At 39.7% G+C, this 19,502-nt stretch overlaps 1 protein-coding gene across 1 annotated transcript in view; it reads left to right on the top strand.

Moving 5' to 3' along the window:
* The first annotated feature begins 1,173 nt into the window (after positions 1-1,173).
* LOC120567942 (sphingosine kinase 1-like) overlaps positions 1,174-19,502 on the top strand; it is a 36,825-nt gene continuing 18,496 nt past the window's right edge. Inside the window, exons 1-2 of the mRNA XM_039815051.1 lie at positions 1,174-1,744; positions 19,231-19,380. Of these exons, the coding sequence (XP_039670985.1) occupies positions 1,333-1,744; positions 19,231-19,380 (562 nt within the window). The 5' untranslated portion in view covers positions 1,174-1,332. The remainder of the gene's footprint in view (positions 1,745-19,230; positions 19,381-19,502) is intronic.

Here is a 19,502-nt window from a genome sequence, read left to right as displayed (position 1 = left end):
ACTACTGAACAGCAAAGTTCAACGTAAACTGCAGCCGACTAGAGATAAGTCAAGTCAGCACAAGACACCCACAACAACTCAGAGAAAACGGGCGGTTATGACTTTTAAAATAAAAGCGTGAATTGGTCCATTGATGGATTATGACAATTACAGTATATGTGGATTTAATTGATAGCTACATTTTACTGGTTAGAAATGTACTATTAAATTAAAACTACCATCTCTTGTAAATACTAAAAAAATGGCAAAAACGTGTTTCATGGTCCTGATTGAGTGTGGCTACAACCTATTCAGAGTGCAGTAGGCTACTGCCGGCTTTCTATCACCTTCTAAAATATAACTCACTATATTCACCTATGTCCCCTATCACAGTGTGATTAGATGAATGGAAAATACATGCACTATGGCCATGCTTAATGCTTTTCAAGTACCCACTAATAGTGCCCACAGCACCGGCGAGGCTGGATTGACAACCGGCCAAAGTGGACAACCTCTCGCTCATAGGCTTACTGTGCATCAACTGGTTTGTGCTGATTTAATTGAAATATTGTTTGGGAGCATGCACCACCTAATTGCAATATCTGACATAAAAATATAGACCTACAGATTGCATAGAAAGTGGGAGGAATGGTAAGACATCAAAAAGATTGTCTTAATGGGGCGGCCTCTATCACCCAGTAAGAGTGTTCGCCCCATGTTGGCTGAGTCCTGCAGCGGCGCAGGGTTCGAATCCGACCTGCTGTCCTTTGCTGCGTGCCATCCCCCATCTCTCCCTTTCATATCTATCCACTTTCTAATAAAGGGAAAAGCCCCAAAAAATAATCTTAAAAAAAAAGATTGTCTTAAATACTGTCTCTCTTTTTTATTTTATTTGTTAATTACCTGTTTAATTATATTTTCTTAAAGCTTTAGACATGTTTTAAAGCCTTCTCCACACTTTATTTATTTTTTGTGGGCCAAAAAGTCCCAATTCAATATTATAATATAAAAGGCTAATAGTGTAAAAAATACTGGAATCAATGTGTACGTTTTTTAATTGCCGAATATAAACTCTCGCTTAACCCCCCAAATTCTTAGAAAAACAGGACAAAGGACACGAGTTCACTGTCCCCATGACAGTTGGTAGCCTACGTATGGGTCTTATTTTGAAGTGTAACCGGATGTGGTGTGCTTAATTCGGTTTCTCTTGACACTTACGAGCAGCAGGCTGTCAGTTGCAGTTCTCCACTTTGCTCTGCTCGTACCATCCAGGCGAGTAGGCTAGCTATGTGACAGAGTGGCCGCTGCTCTATCCCGGACCCCCCGCGTCGAAGTCTCCCCCGTCCACTCAGGATGGATCAGAGGAGAGCTGACACCAGCATCAACCCGGTTTCGCTGTACGGGGAATTTACGGTCACTGGTTGCCGAAAAGCCAGGTGTGCCGTGAGCTTGACCGAGAAGGACCTCATCGTCCAGAGGATTCTTTTGGCACCTGTCGGGCGAAACAAGGTGGTGCTCAGTCTGAAGGACTGTGTCGGTTGCAGGGCATACCGGGAAGATGACAACGCGGACCCGGCAGCACACTTGGCAGTCTACTTCTACCCGCTCAAACGCCGCTGGATGAGTTCCGGGCTGTCGCGGCAGAGAGCGGAGCACTGCTTTCGTCTCGCTTCGCTCCAGGACCCGTGCGCTAACCTGGAGGAGGCGGAGAAGTGGGCTCGCGCTGTTCGAGAACGCTCTACACGGCAACAGTACCTAAGAGACGGTCAGTGTTCATTAGCAACAACAAGGAAAAGTTTATTGTCAGGACTCCACGCACTACATGTAGCCTACAGTTGATTCTATAAGATGGTAAAACTATGTGACTTGAGGCAATAATAGTGTATACAAATCTGCACGTGTTCATGAAATTAAAAAGAAACTAAACCCTCAGTTTCTTCCACTCTGTGCATTGTATTCACCCTATAAAGTAGCTTGTGGTAGCTTGATTACAATAAAATGCACAATGAAAGCACAATAAATACTGAAATAGACCTAATACATTCTAGACCCGATCTTAATTTGGGGCCCTTCTACAACGTGGGGCCTAAAGATTAGGTATGCTGCTGTTGTTTTTAAAGCATCAATTGGTAATCCAGCCTTCTTATAGCTACCACTCATGTTATCATAGCAGGCTGAAGGCATGTAGCCTATAGTCTGACTTTACTACCAACTCCAAAATGAATTATCAAAACTGAAAAGCTATATTGTAACTAATTATGTTTTTAATTGATTCATCTGCTGATTATTTTCCAGATTAAATAAATATGTATTCTATAAAAAGTCATAAAAAAGTCCAAAACCCAAAGGTTTTCAGTTTATTATCACATACGTCAAAGAAAAGCGGCACATCTTCACAAATGAGGAGCTGGAAGAATGCTTGGCACTTTGCTTGAAAAAATGACTTAAATTTTTAGACAATCATCAAAATATGTAATAGTTAGGTCATTATTTGACAATTAATTTATAGATTAGACCTTTCAGCTCTGCTGTTTCATTAGTCACTTTAGGGAAATGACCTCCATGATCTGAAGTCAGGAGATGTCCCATCATGGCATCTTCCTATGATTAAATAACCGATTAACTAACTGCATTGTAGATACTGTTCAAATACTGCAGCCATACTATAAACTTGTCTTACTATACTATACTGTAAATTAAGATAAAAATTTGAAGGCATGATAATCTTTCCTGGTTTATTCTCATATCAGTTTGCCCCATAGCTCTTTAAATCACTAATATTGTTATTTGCTTATTTTCTTTACAGAACTGGCTTATTGTTACTCCGTCAGCTCTAACTTAAGGCTAGTGTTCAGTTACCTTTAACCTATTCCTTAAACAAAAGCATTGTCCTGGTACAGAGTCACATTTCTTTAACAGAATTCAAACAAATCCTTTTGAAAAACACCTGAAAAACATGAGATTACAGCTATTGATTTCACATCACATCAATACACGTTAAGAGGTATATCCTGTATAGAACTGGATTCTTATCTCTTATCTGTCATAGGATGTTTTAGCTTTAACCTACTCCTTGAATAAAACAATAGGACTGGTGTCGTATGGGTGAGTCACATTACAGTAACGTTAGTCTGCAAACAAACTATTTTAACAAAAAAGACACCTGAGAAACATGAGGTAGTATTACTGCTATTGAGTTCATGTATTGCCAAGAGGTTAGAATTACTCCAGTGGGAAACATTCTCTAATTGGAGATTTCTAAAGATAAGTTATCTCATCATTTGTCGTTCTCATGATGCTGTCCCAGCTCTATGAAGAAAAAAAACATAAAATGCTATTTTTTGCCTAACACAAACTTTTTTCCTCCACACAGCCATGGTATCGCTGGCATTGTGTGACCCAGATAGCATTCCCCCATTTGCACAAATGCATTTTTAACGAGACAAAATATGCTGCAATTCTGTACTGCCTGTCATTGTCAGAAGAAGGAAAGAGCAGACTTTTAGCAACTCAAAACAGAATTGTTTGCATTGAGTCCACTGCCTGGAGCTTAACCTGAGACAGTGATTTAACAGGTTTTCTACCTTGGATCAGAGGACATAAACACAAATATCTTCATGGCTTCGCCTTCTCTGTAGTCATGTGATTCAACTCTACCTCCACCCAGTTTATCCAGACTTAAAAACCCAGTTATTTGCTTTATTGGTGCTATTTTTGCAGACACAATTTTATTTCCTGCTTGTTTATTACTAACAGGGATGCAAAGTAGAGCATTGAAAACTACAGCTGGAACAACTGATCGTTCACTAAGCGTAGGTACTGTTGCTGCATCTGTCAAGCTTTCCGTTCTCGTACGGCACATATGCAGGTTACAAGGAAGATTTACCACTCAAAATTCATTGTAATATTTGAATCATAAGGTTCCTTTATTTTACACAGAACTAAACAAATGCAGCATTCTCATTTCTACCTGTCCTGTTGTCCCGCATGTCACTGAAATGTACATTTTGTAACACCACCCACAATCTTTTCCTAAACTGTCTCGTTCTTGTGCCGCATGTCTGTTAAACGTACCAGACCCAGAGCGTTAACAAGTGACGCCAAGAGTCCTGACCAAGCACGTCTAAATATGACGCTAAAGGAGACTTTTTGTGTCAATAACAAACGCCAAAGGCACCTGACCAAGCATAGCTTTTTGACACGATGGGAGTGAGAATGTTGCCTTTTTTTGACGTTGTAAGTGGGGGGCTGTGTCTGACAATTTCTGTAATTTTCCGACAATCCGACTTTCACACCCACTGATTAATTCACACACAACTGTGAGAAAGCAAGCTGAGTTTTAACTTCTCTCTCTAGCTTTCTTTTTTATTCTTTACACATCTATTTCAACAACACTATGAATCTGAAAATGTTCGCTGCCATATTTAAAACAGTTATTGTAATGGAGAAGAAATCCAATGCCTGACAGACTTTCCGTGGCTGGTTATGCTAAGCTATGATTGGACAATCGCCGGTTGATGAACAGGAATTTAATCAGTAATAATTCTGACAATCGATCACATTTTTCAGGTAAAAACACCAAACATTTGCTGGTTCCAGACCCTGAAATGTGACGATGTGCTGCTTTGTCTTAAAGTATAGTAAAATGAATATGAATATGTTAATTGGTTGGACAAACAAGCAATCTTTTACTGTTATTTGATTGATTGAGCAGAGTAATTTACGACAGAGCATTAGGGCCACATCAAGGGGAAAAATGGGGATTTTTTTTATTTATTTTGCATTTCGAGAATAAAGTTGAAATGTCGAGAATTAAGTCGAAATACCATTTAGAAAATAAAGTCGAAATGTCGAGAATAAAGTCAACATGACGAGAATAAAGTTGAACTACCATTTTGAGAATAAAGTCGAAATGTCGAGAATTAAGTCGAAATACCATTTTGAAAATAAAGTCGAAATACCATTTCGAAAATAAAGTCGAAATGTTGAGAATTAAGTCGAAATACCATTTTGAAAATAATATTGAAATGTTGAGAATAAAGTCATCATGACGAGAATAAAGTTGAAATACTTTTTCGAAAATAATGTCGAGAATAAAGTCAACATGACGAGAATAAAGTTGAACTACCATTTCGAGAATAATATCGAAATGTCGAGATTAAAGTTGAAATGACGAGAATAAATTCAACTCCTTTATCACTTAATCACATTAGAGCGACTGTCCGCCACGCCAGCTGCCATGTAGGCAACATCATAGATATGGGTTACATCCTTGGAGTGCCGTGCTTGCCTGAGCCCCACTCCTTCAGGATCAAACAATTTGATCAATTGTCTTATTGTGTCTTGTGATCCACCATATCCTCTCTGTATTGCGCGTAGGTGTAACCATCGATACTCTTGCATCTGTCCATAACAAGCTATTTCAGTTCGCACGGCCACCTCTTCCAAGTTTGTGTGGTTTCTCCTTCTGAACAGACGCAATTTTCGGCACAATCTCTTCAGTCCTAATACTTATCATACTGTGTTCATGCGCTAAAAGAGAAGGAATTTTCTTGTTATTGAAACCGATTCTGAAGTATAATTTCACAAGTTCATATAGGCCTTCACAAGGCATTTTGTAGAAGACTACTTTAGGTAAAGCTAGTAGTTTGGTTTATTCTCAAAAGTCCGACTTGATTCTTGAAATATCAAGTTTTTTCTCGACATGCCGACTTTATTGTTGAAATGGTATTTTCAAATTTATTCTCGTCATGTTGACTTTATTCTCGACATTTCAACTTTATTTTTGAAAAAGTATTTCAACTTTATTCTCGTCATGTTGACTTTATTCTCGACATTTCGACTTTGTTCTCGAAATGCTAAATAAATAAAAAATCTTCCTCAATTTCCCCCCCCCTTGATATGGCCCTAATGCTCCGTTGTAGTAATTGACAAAATAATCAATGATGAAAATAATTATTAGTTGAAACCCAGTTGAAAACCAGTTTGAGTCGTATTTTTTTATTTCATTGAGTCAAACAGAACTATAAGTGCTGAGCAAAAATATTGGCAGCATGTGTTCTTGCTGGGCTATACCTGCCAAAGTGTCACATTTCTGAGCATTTTTGTAGTCAGAAGCATTCATTTCAAACATCGTTCAGACGGCAGGGGTCTTTGGTATCTTTGGAATGTGACAACAGGATTCCTGTCTAAAAAGCAGTCTACAGTAAGTTACTCATTATGCCAAAGGCCTTGTGAACCACAGTTAATCATGTTCATGAGCTCTGCATCCAAACCATTAGTCTAAGTGAGGTCAGTGGTGCCGGTCTCCGTCAATATTGGTGCAGCGTGTCATTGGCTTGACTTCTGGTGTCCTCACCGAATTATTCAGAAAGCATCGGTTTTCCCCAGATCCATTTACCTCTGACAGGTACAGTACATGGTTATACCAAAAAGGCCAACTCTCCTCTTTTCGTCAATATTTGATACTTCTTGTATATATAATGTTTAAATACAAACAGGTCTTTGGCATGTTTGCACATGCTCAGGTTGCCCAGCGTTGCTTCTCTGCGCTAACAATGTAGGTGATTGTGTCAAACTGTATGGCAAAGGGATTGACTCCACTTCAGTGTTCATGGAATCAATACTAGTTTACATGACAATGAACATTTCCCCAAGCATCTAATAAGACAACAAGCTGTCAGTTGGCCTTGGGCGGCCTTTGCTCAGTTCTATTTTTTATTTTCATTCACTTTTGGGTATTTGAGGCAGTTGTTGAGAGAACTGTCAGACAGGTCACAGACCACATATAATGCTGGTGCAAAGCAAAGGAAGATTTTTACAGCACCATTGTCAATTTGTATTCCGAGCCGGACGGATGAATTAGTTTGAACATGGTTTACTGTTTGTTTTCTTTGTCTTTCTATAATTATTTCATTTCATTACAGCCTAGTTATTTCCTCACAGTAGGAAGTAGTGCAGAATATACCACTATATCACGGTCAGCTAGCTGTTGGCTCTAGTCTTTGTGGTGTGCAACCTTTAACAGAAGAAGTGAGGTGACATGAGGTGGCACTAGTTCTTTGCGTATAAGATCCACAAGATCCTCATACATTTCATCCCTGCTCTGACAATTATATTGGACAGTTCAGATGAATCAGCTGCATTGCCAAGTATTTCCTAAATAGTATTGATCACATGTTGTCGATAAACGGATTAAATTCAGCTGTGGACAGCATTAGAATTATAATGAAACAGGTGATGGCAGCAGGCAGAGGGGTTACTAGTATTGATTAAATCAATCACTCTGAGTTGTCATCTAGCTTAAGCACTTGGCTGCCACTGTCCAATGACAATGAATTATAACGCATGTGGGTACACATCTGTTATTAACCCCTAGGTTCGTTTTGTGCCGGAAGTGTCCTTTAATTCATTGGGGTTACCAAGAATATATGCGGTCAATCACACAACACTGTCAACCTTTTTTTTTTTAAAACTGTATCTGGGTCAAACGTAATAACATTTTCAATGTGATATTACCGGATCAATTATATTACCATGCCGATGTGCAGCCACAGTGACATGCTAGTAAATACTAATGCACTGTAAACCGAATAAGGCTGTTAGTAAAAGTGTTAGATGTGATGGAAATGTCAGTGATGGAATGTCAGATGAGAAGCACCTTATTTGACACTCTCAGGGGGGAATGCTTTTGCTGCTTTTAGCAGCCAAATCCTGGCGTCTCAGCCAGTTAATGCTATTACTAATAGATTACCTCTGGCTGAGACAGAGTTTGAATGGTTTGTATGCTCTATTACACACAATTTCATACATGCAAGCAAAAAAGAAGAGGTTTATGGTATAAAATGTCAATTGTCCTTTGATGCCTATTTGACGTATACAGGGAGCCTGTCTAAACCTAAATGAAAGATTTTACATTGTTTAAGTATCCATAAGATATTTTAGGATCCATTTTTTTCTGGGCTTGTGAGATCCAGAGAGGGTGAAAACATAACTTTTGTATGTATGTTTTATAGCAGTCAAACAGAAAGGGCAGTGTCATGGTCTGAAGTTGTTTTGCAGGTGATGAAGTTTGATGTCAGCTCATATTTCAGAATGCCTTTCCATTGAGTTTATCATTAGTTGGGCAGCACATCATTCTTCAACAAGAAAGTAATCTGAATCTAATGGTCGGTCTGCCCAATCTCCACACAACAGGCCCACCGATTATGTATGGGACATACTCGGCATGCTTGTCCTGCTCTGGAATTTGATGCAGAAGAAGGGGGAATAGTTAAAATAATTTCCCAAATGCAGACTGATTGTGATGTTGCTTGTATGGCAAAGGGTGACCTTTTGAGAAATTCAGGATTTAGTAATGTTTTAAATTTGGCATAAATCTTTATACTCTTTGTTTTGGTTTGTAACTTGGTTTTGTTTTAAGTTTCAAAAATTTTTAATCAAATTGCCAAATATTTGATAGTTCCAACTTCTTAAATGTGAACATTTGCTGCTTTTTCTTTACCTTAACAATATACCTTAACATTATAGTAAACTAAATATCTTTGGATTTTGGAGTGTTGGTTAGACAAAATATACATCTAAAGATGTCACCTAAGTCTCTCTGAAAATGTGAAAATTTTGACAGTTTTCATTGATTAATAGAGAAGATAATCAACAGATTAATCGATTATGAAAGTGATCTTTAATTGCAGCCCAATTATTTACAGAAAAACATCCAGCAAACATGCCCAGGCTTTTAATGGGTACTGTATAACTTAAAGGACGGCAGCTGTTCAGAATATGCTGATTAACTGTAAACTGATTTCCCCATTGCATTTTGATATTTTACATACAGTATGTTTATAGTGCTTGAGCTGTTTTATGTCTATGTGGGTGTGTGAAGGTGATAAGCGTGAGTTGTCTGATGAGGGCGCACCAAAAATAAGGTGCTGGTCATAACAATGACATAATTGAAAAGGCGATCTTTTCAAATCTTAGAAGCTGATACATCATGTGACTGATTCATCAAGGATCACACCCTTGTGATTTGAATGGACAAAAATGATGAAACTTCATGATTTTCTTACAACAGAAACCATGTTTCATTCGCTTTAAGTTGTCCCTCTAGCGCTATAATAATAGTAGTAGTAGTAGTAGTAGTAGTAGTAGTTAGGAAAATATTTTTGTATTATCTGGTCTGTCCTCTGATCAGTGTGTGTGTGTGTGTGTGTGTGTGTGTGTGTGTGTGTGTGTGTGTGTGTGTGTGTGTGTGTGTGTGTGTGTGTGTGTGTGTGTGTGTGTGTGTGTGTGTGTGTGTGTGTGTGTGTGTGTGTGTGTGTGTGTGTGTGTGTGTGTGCAGTGTTTCCTTTAGGATTTTTTTAGCAGTGGGGGCAGGTCTGTCCGAACAGCAATAATTTATACCTAGTCCTATGTCAGGGCCCAGGGTAATCAATTACATTTTGCCTAGGGCCAGAATACAACCAGCATCATCATCAAGAATGAAAACGTGAACATAAAGATGCCCTCATTCACGTGCATATTAAGTAGCCACGTTGGTTTGTTTTGGTCTTATAATACATCCATTGATGCTCCAGCAGAGAGGATGGTTTGTTTAGCCAGCAGTTAAGTTTACAAGAATTTGTCCAAATTTCAAGATTTGTGGCAAACTTAGATAACCGTTAGACAACAAACCGAAAGCTTTCGTTTTAGCTTGTCAAAATTCGATATTTAGAGTAGAGTAGAGCTGTGTTACTGTAAACAGCGCGGTGGACGAGAGCGGACTGGATTTCTTACCTTGATTTGGGTGCCTGCGTTTCAAAGCCATCTCCCGCGGTGACGTTTTTGGTGGAGCTGTTCGTTTAATAGTCGACTCGGAAGAAAGCGAATGTTTTGACAATAGTTCTACATCAATGTAGAGGAAACACTGGTGTGTGCGACTAGCCTAGAAATCTAGACGCACCCTAGCGGCAGCAAATTTAATTTGCAGCCAGGTGGGTCTAGCAACTCTCCGTTGACTTGCGAGCTGGAAAAACCAAACTCTGGTCAGGCCAATCACATCGTCGAGTCGGTGGGCGGGCTTATGGCTGCTGCTGGTGGAAACCGCGGTCTTCTGGAAGACTTGGAGTTAAGCTTTTCTTTGAGAAAAGAACAAAGAACGGCACAGAAATCTTTCTTAAAAAAGTTTTGCCGACCAGATACGGCAAAAGTTTAATCTATCAACTAGCTTCTCTTCCTTCTCCGTTGCTCTGTCTGGTTGTACCGCTATCCATGCAGAGGGAATTTGAAAGACAGCCATTTATCCCGCCCCTCGGATTGAGCCCTGTCAATGGTGAGTTCCCAGACCCAACATCTTGATGTGGGTCTGGCTTGTCAGGCTAGTGTGTGACGGCAGTGGTAGCAGCAGTCCTTCCCTGAGGACTCTTGGATATACAATGCAATAGAGCTTGACATACTGTCGTGACCTCTGATTCAGCGTCTCTGGAGAGTTCTCCGGCCCTGGGGGCTCACAGCAGCTCTGTGTATGTAATGACAGTGTCCTGCTCTTTCTCTTTTACCACGAGCAAATCTAAATGATGGAGTATACCGGTGAAATTTGGCAAAATACGCTCCAGCATAGACCCCATCAAACTGTGTTCCTGTCATTGTCGCAGACTATTTACATCTCAAACTGGAGGATGACTTTCTGTACATTTATACCACCAAGCATAAAAAGCATTCAGCGCTCACTAGTTTGCTATTCTCAGAAACGGCTTCTCGAGTCATTCTGTGATACGCCGACAACAACAACAACCACTAATTGACCACTCGGCCTACAGAGCAGCTGGTTCACCTCAGAGAAAGTGTCTTTGCCTGGTAAAAGAACATGTGGTTTTGGGGTTTTTATGGTAGGAAGTCCACTTCCTCCATACGCTGGCACAGAGCACATTTAAATGTATTTAGAAGTTTTTTTTTCAGTTATGTCATGTTTTGGTCTCATGTCTTTTATTTAACACTGACTAATAGTTGCAGAAAGTGAACATGCAGTCAACTGTAGTGCCAACTGAGCTAACGTTAATTAAAAATGTAAGTTCCCATCTATCTACAAATTGTGGGTGTGTGGGTGTTATGCGCATATCTCTCAAACCGTTAGTCCGATGGATTGCAAACTTGACAGGTGTCTTCCTACGGGCACGAGTAAATGCAGTGCCAAGTTTGACGTTGTTTTGATTAGAAATGCAAAATATATCGTTAAATATATATCGTAAAAGAAGCACACATTGGCTTTTGTTGCTCTAGCCACTGGCCACTCCCCCTCTCACACTGAGGACCAGGGACAGAGAGCAGCGGAGCTTTGGCAGCTGAAATGTGATACACCTCAGACCCACACATAACTTACAACACAAATAACATTACCGTCGCCAAAATCAAATCCATACATCACCATTAACAGTCAAGCCACTAAACCTGTATGGAAATAAACACCTCTGCTGAAGTGTTAAATTCATTAATGATCATACGACATGAGACACCATCTCTCTCTCTCTCTCTCTCTCTCTCTCTCTCTCTCTCTCTCTCTCTCTCTGCGTGCATGCATACACACACACACACACACACGGTCCTGGTGGTTGATTAACGCAGATATGTGCTGATTAGCTCTCATAACGGGCCAGGTGGGTAGCACACTGCCATGAGTCCATGAGGCTAATGTCTGATTAATCCACATTTCCATTGTGATATTTTGTGATTACACTCTGAATCTGCAGCGTTCTCTGTCAGGTAAATATAGTAGCACAATGTCTTCCTCTGATGTAAAAGTAGCTTACACTGTAAGTCAGTAGCAGGCTATACAGTGGAGTTGCACATTAAGTGGTTTGGGGTCCTTCTGTACGTAATTTTGGGGTAGAATTTGGTTTTGAAGAATTCTACAAGCAGCAATACCACAGGCCAAGCAATCGCCTGTTTCAAACAGGCACATTTTCAACGGGCACTGCACTAGTTAAAATAAAACTGAAACTAAACATTAAAATTATTGGCAATGTAAGTGACTTTCGGAAAGTTTTTTTTCATGCAGCAACATAACCTCCTCTCTCTAATCTGACCCTGCAACCTACAATACCCGTATGGGAGAGACTCTCTGCTTTCACGAGCTGTCTGTCCCACAACATGCATCTCTTTATTATAACAATGCAGGGGATACAGTATAGACATGTGGTTGACAGACAGTGCAGGATGATTTCATATAAAAACCTCAATGTCGTAAACTCTATGCCTTTCCTAATATAGATTTACAGCTAGCTAACCACTGCCACCTCCTCCTGCTCCTTCCACACCCTTTGTGGTTCTGGCTCAGCAAAAATCTGCTGTGTGCTCGAGCAGCTTCCACTCTCTGATTTACAGACAGCTTTATGGACAGGAGTCATCACCTGACTGCACCTACATGTTACTGCAGTGAGGTTGGTTAGGTACACAAGGGTTCTTTTAAAGGTATAGTCTGTGATTTAGCTGTAAATAAACGGGTAGTCCCACCACCAAACATCAACATACAGGATTGGAAAATAATATCACTCTAAAATCGATGTGTAGTAGATGTAGAGACTAGCATAATATGGAAATACTCAAGTAAATAATAAGTACACGGACGCAGCAGTTCCCATTTTTGCAAACCATACATAATTACAAGGAAAAATATTACTGAAAATGCGCTTCAGGTGTTTGGATAGGTCAGGAGGCACTTTACAGTACAGTCCTCAAAAAGTCGCAGCATTCTTTGTGGCTTGTGTTTTACACAACATTTCCATGAATCATGGATGTGTTGATGACATAAATGAGGAAATATTAGAGGACTTAAGGAGACCTGATGTTGAACTACGGCGGGATTGGACACTCTGGCGAGATCTGGTCCGGGAGTGGCAATGCGCGATGCGCTCCTGGTGAAGCGGGTGGACGGAGATGGAGTCGGGGGAGGAGGAAGGGGCACAACAGGAGCAGGTGGTGCGTTTGGAGGCCCACGCTCCATGGCTGCAGCAATCCTCTCCTGACTTGAGGAGATGCGCCCGAGAGGCTGCAGCAACATCGCAACCCGGTCAAGACGGGTATTTATTACTTTGCCGCATCCCGGACAGCTCCCGCTGGCGTGTGCAAAAATTGGTTTATTGCACGTTACGCCCAAACCACACCTAGCTACTTTAGACCAACCCATTTTAGATTTGCGTCGGGATCCGACCACAAAGCTACTTGCGTTTCACGTTTGATACTTGCGTTTCAGATCGTTAAAATAGGCCCCTTAGTCTCTTTTTTTGCACTGTGAGTGGTCTTTAAGTATAGAAAAGTGCCATATAAATAAACAATAAACACAAAACTACACACATTCTGTTACTGTTCATGTGCATGCACTAATAAGAATGTGGGCACATTTAAGCACACTAGAAACGCTGGTCCGGTCCACAGTGACTTGCAGTTAGTTTTGGGATCCAAACCTTGAAACTCCAAATAAAGCATATGCATGTCACTATGAATACTATTTGAGTACAAGATAGATGACCTATAGCAGGACTAACCTTCTAATCATGATGGATAGATCCCAGACATTGTGTTGTATCTCTAAATGGCTATCATGAGGTTACAGTTAGTATGTTGTTAACTACAGTATGAAGCTCGGTTTAGAGGCTGAACACTGCACTGCCATCAGATGACCATCTCATTTCTGCAAAAAGGATGTTTTTTAAGAGTTAAAAGATGGTTTATCTGTGTTTTAAGCCCCCAACGTCTCCTGCCTTTCAGGCAGCGCTGCCTGAAAGGCACTAGGATTAGGCAATGGTTATGGTTAGGTTTGGGTTAAAACGCAGCGCCCAGGATGGGTGCTACGAGGGGCACAGGCACAAGGGGACCACTGGTGTGAATAAAACCCTTTAAAGAACTCCTTAAAAAAACGGTTTCGGTTGTATAAAAAAGAGGGGGCTGTTTAAAAGATGGCCAGATATTAAAAGAAGGTTAAAAGAGAACCACTGGACAGGAAGGACAGCGGGAAATTAAAAACTTTAAATAAAAGGTCACCTCCACAACTACCCTGGTGTCTCTCCTAGAGAAATAACAAAGTAAATACATAAAATAAATAAAATATATATATATATATATATAGTTATGTAATGAATGAATAAATAAATAAAAAAATAAAAAGCCTGGTGTCCCAATACAAAATAAATTCTATCCCAATATTAAAAACATCTTATTTAAATTAAAAAATTAAAACATTTTAAAGGGGTCATAAATACTGTCTGAGTTACTTGCCCTTGAGGTTAAACATATATATACACATACCATTAAAAGTTAGTAATAAGTGCTATGTTTAAAAGTGCTTTAAGAGGTAAAAAGTGCCACACAATAAATAACCATAAATAATTTAAAATACATCATAGAATAAAACCACACTGTTAGTAAAAATGCATCAAACCAATGGCATGTGTATCATTATGCTAAAATCTTGAGGCAAGTAATTCAATTCGTAATAATAATAAAATAGGGCCCTTAGTCTCTTTTTTGCACTGTGAGTGGTCTTTAAGTATAGAAAAGTGCCATATAAATAAACAATAAAACACCACTGAGCTAAAAGATGACACGAACGCAACATAAAATCATCTTCCAAAAGTTTAAGGTTAAGTAAGTAAAATGTATTCATAAAGCGCTTTTTTACAGACCTAAATCACAAAGTTCTTACAAGGGCAAACACAAGAAACAGAAAAGAAAATAATTGAGAACACGATACACAATCAGTATTACTGTTCACAATAATGAAAATGCAGAGGTGCAGACCGGTCAACCACACGCCTGTCTAAACAGGTATGTCTGCAGACCGTAAGGGTGGAGGCAATGTGAGAATGTCTATTTTACCAGACCATTTGTTGTCATTTTAAATCAGCTTTAGTCACTGATTGGCGGCTAAAAGTGATTGTTTTTGTGATCATTATACATTTCTTTTTGTTTTGTTCATTTGGTACTGAACACAAGATTTCTTCCACATCAGACTACATGAGATTCAGACTGCAATACATGTACAGTACAGTATATGAGAGAGTATCTGTTTGCCCTCAGCTGGCTTGGGACAAAGCTAACATTTAGTAGATAGCAAGTGAACATATCTGTCATATTACAGGGGGCAGGGAGGGTATACCAGGTCAAATACATGTTAATCCATTAATTCTTTTAATGTGCAAACTGGATTCTCTCCTAATGGGTGTTTGTAAAGGCTTAGAGCCTTAATCACCACTGAGACCGAAAAAGAGCATTGAGACACAAACCTGTTGGTGAGTACAGTAGGTGTCAATGGGTGGAGGTCCTCTGTCACCATGCTCTAGGTCTATTTTTCTATGAGAATAATTAAAAAACATATACTTTAAATTTCAATGTATCACAAAGTTACAACTGATACAAGCCCAAATCTGTAAAAAAAGAAATTTTCTTCTAGGGCTGTGCAATTTACCAAATTTCGATTTTGGCTACTAACAATCACAAAAACAATGTAATCCAGAAAAACGATTATTTTGCACATTACATTTTGTAAGTAAACTGTTATTTTGTCTTGTGTTCTGAAGGGAAATTCAAAAAGTTCAATGGGAAAAGTATTAAGGGAAATTTCACAGTTCAAGGTGTTTTCACTGTTGATTCTGTTTTTCAAGTTTCATAAATGCAACATCTTTCCAAAAGTCAATGAGTAATCGTGTTAAATAATCTTGATTTCGATATTGCCAGAATTACTTGTGATTGTGATTTTTGTTGTTTATTTTTTCCATATCAAGCAGCCCAATTTTCTTTTTTTGTTTTCAGTCTAATGTCAATGTCCTGCTGCTGTTGGTTGACATTTATGCTAACATGAAGCAGACACTTAATGCTGCTTTCAAGCAATGTCGGCATGTGCTTTTTATTCCAGTTTCGGAGTGCTCATGTATTATTCCAAGATTTTGCAAGCCTTGTATTCACACCATTCAAATAGTATAGATTAGGTACTCTTGCTGTGCAGCAATTTGTTGAAGCTGCCCTGTGTAAACAACGTTCTGATTAGATTCAGTGTTACTGCACATTGCACATTGGATTTTATTTAGGTGTAACTGTCAATGATGGTGGCTTTGCAGCCATGTTGCCAGCGGCATTTTGACATTTAGTGTTTCAGAGATATTGCAGCTGTCAGAAATTATTGAGGGTGTATAAGAGCATTGTCTTTTGCTACAAATGAAATGCACTTCCAAGGCAAAATGTGTCCTGATGTCTCCTCTCTTCCTTTAAATCTCCAATGACACCAAATCTAGACAGAGTGGAACTGTTCCCATCAGAGTTGTAAAGTGATGCAGTCTGAGTGGTGTTTTGTGGGCTCAGCACAGTGTGATGAAAGCCACTTCTTTAATGTTCGTTAATTTCAGACAGTTAATGCTTTGTCATGCTTCAGTGCTGATTGTGAGCTTATATGAAGGAAGTTGAGTGAGACAATAGTATGACTGACGCATGCACAGGTCATCACAATGAGTCAGTGTGAGTTGTCAAGCAACGATAGCGCTTTTGATAGATAGAATGACCATATAAGGTCATGGATGATTTTATTCAACGAGGATGCAGCAACATGCTGGGTAATGTTTGCATTTTACCCTCAGATGTTAAAGAAAATATGAACGATGTTACATTTGAAGTTTACAGTTAAACATTCATCTCTGACATCTTACTGAATGTACTGAATGAGAGTTGTCAGACAAAGGTAAGAAATCTGTCTGTTCTCAAACTTCATACAGTATGCACCCTTGCCTTGCCAGAAAATGTGTTTTTTCCGGGTCCTGGGTTTTTCCCTTTCATTTAAGCTGTCATTTCCTATAGCGAATACCTAAGTAGTGATTATTCCATTAAGATCTGGGAGAGTTCCTATGCTCTTGGTTTGAAGAAAGCAGATGAGACTGCTGTAATCACAGATCAAGTGTATGCTGTTGAGATGCAGAGCAGAGATATGTTGCTGTAGTGCTTTTCTTTAATCTTCTGTCTCGGCTGCAGTTTGGGAGGAGGATGATTCAGTCAAGTTGCAGTAGCTCTATGTCATACTTTGTGGTTTGGTTAACAAACTGATAACGTAATCAGAAACCGACTGTTGTGACCACAATAAGTGTATTTGACTCTGTGTTCATCAGTAGCAACATATGTATCATCACTTCACAATTAGGGCTACACTCATTCCTATGCAAACAAGCCAGACATATTATCACTAATTCTCAATTAAAATAACCTCCATTTCCCTTAATCTATGATCAAGATCTATGGCAGAATGTTTTATTTATATATATATATGGCTCCATGCCATGACGTCGCTGCAGACAAGCTAATGACAGAGGAGGAAACCCGGAGCGTGAGAGATGACTAGATAGTTCCCTCTGGAATGTTTGGAGAAGGAAAGGGGTGGCACACAGGAAGTGGCATGGGATTGGAGTTAACCACTAAGGTCTGCTTGGGTGTTGTGGCACATAGACAGCAAGGTCAGGTCCTTCAGTGTCAGCTGTCATGCCAGCTGATTCATAAGGGCACTTCTGTGGCTTTCCCTCAGGAGTCCAGTCGTTATGATCTGGAGAGGAGAGACTACATAGAAATATTCATCCTACAGAGAAAGTGCCTTTATGAACCCGTCACAAGAGATGTGAGTTTGTTGTTTGCAGTTAAAAAGGATACACATAGCTACCTATCTTCCTGCCTTGCTGGAAGACTGATGAGTTTACCTCAGGTCAAACTCCAGTGACAGAGGTAAATAAAAAAAATAAAAAAGGTTAAGGCGTGTTCATTTTTGTGACCTGTTTCACTGCATTCCAATAGGATCACTGGGACTTCACTGAAAGTGCAGTATCCGGTGAAACCAAACCTGCCAATTAGGTTTTAAAACAGTTAAATGTGCTCATCCCTGCACTTCAGTTGTTCCTGCCCATCGTTACTCATATATCAGCTGTCAGACTTGTTTGGATGGTTTGCCTCCCTCCATGCTCACATCAAGCAGACTGCAAAACAAAGTAAGAGGAATCTCACTGCGGATTCGGCTGCTTCACTGAAAAAGTTCTTGTGTGTGTGTTGACAAGGCGTGACATAGAAAACAGTCTTACTAAAGCGTGCTGCTTCTACAACAAAGAAGACTCTGTGTCTCTTCATACTTACAAAAACATATTTTAAGGGAGACGTGGAAAAGGAGAGAACATTGATATGTAGTTGAGTTCAGATTTGTATGGAGGTAAAGGAAAAAGTTTTTCTTACAGGAATACATGGTGTGATTTTGTTTAAACATTTGAGATACCATCCTCTTGTCCTCCTTATCTCCTCTCTCTCAGAACTACCAGTTCCCCCTTATCATAAGCACAGTTTTATCATCATACTCTGACTTCCATCATATCTATATTTCTATTTAGTTCTTCCTGTCTCATCTCGGATATTGAATAATAAGCTAATGTTGGCAAGGCACAGTCTTATGCTTGGAGTATTTAATTAATCCCCTTCAGGAACGAAGAAAAGGCCAAAACTAGCTTCTTCCAGTTCCTCCCTTCTTTAGCCCCATGCTGTGCCTTTGAGACGCCATAATCTTCAGTGTTTTAAAATGATTTGGGATCTGTGTGTGTGTGTGTGTGTGTGTGTGTGTGTGTGTGTGTGTGTGTGTGTGTGTGTGTGTGTGTGTGTGTGTGTGTGTGTGTGTGTGTGTGTGTGTGTGTGTGTGTGTGTGTGTGTGTGTGTGTGTGTGTGTGTGTGTGTGTGTGAGATATCAGTGTTACCCTCTGAAATCTGTTTGATCCCCAAGATATTTTGAACACTAATTTGCACCAACCATGCAGTTAAAAACGTACCACCGTGTCCATCTTGAGATTCAAGCAGTGGGATTAAATCTAAAGATAGACAAGTGTCCTAAGTGTGTAACTGACTTTTGTTTTTGCTTGTATCCACAAATCTCCTGTCAAGTCTATGCACATGTTTTTTTCTAAAGATGAGATGAAACTGCACCAGTGACATTGGATAAACATTAATGACAAACCAAAAACAAAAGTACAGCTAAAACTAGGACTGAAAATAGTTAAGTTTGAGGTTAAGGTTTCCAAAGCTGAACAGGAGGCTGTTGTTGGATTCACACTGTGAAGAGAGTCTGTCCATTCACTTGGCTGTCACTCCAAATGTTCTAAAAAAAATAAATAGAATCTTTCCAGGCATTTAGTGTCCTATATAGTAAGCCAGCCTTGATGTACTGTAAATATATGCTTTGTTGTGGAGAATTGACCTTGTCTATTTTGTCCTCTGCAGGGGTGTCGCTGAGCTTGTTGTCTCGTCCGAGCCGGATGATGCTCCTTGTGAACCCGCAGAGCGGGAAGGGACAGGCGCTCACTCTCTACAACAACCACATCCAACGAATGCTCAACGAGGCGGGGGTTACACACACTGTGGTCATCACCGGTGAGTTGGAGGCACAAGTACACACCACGCAGAGATATACACCACAGCATAAGAATATACACACACACACACACACACACACACACACACACACACACACACACACACACACACACACACAC

Source organism: Perca fluviatilis, chromosome 1, assembly GCF_010015445.1.
Source record: "Perca fluviatilis chromosome 1, GENO_Pfluv_1.0, whole genome shotgun sequence".
NCBI classification, from domain to species: Eukaryota; Metazoa; Chordata; class Actinopteri; order Perciformes; family Percidae; genus Perca; species Perca fluviatilis.
The sequence above is the reverse complement of the archived record's forward strand: the minus strand, read 5'-3'. Positions and strand labels throughout refer to the sequence as shown.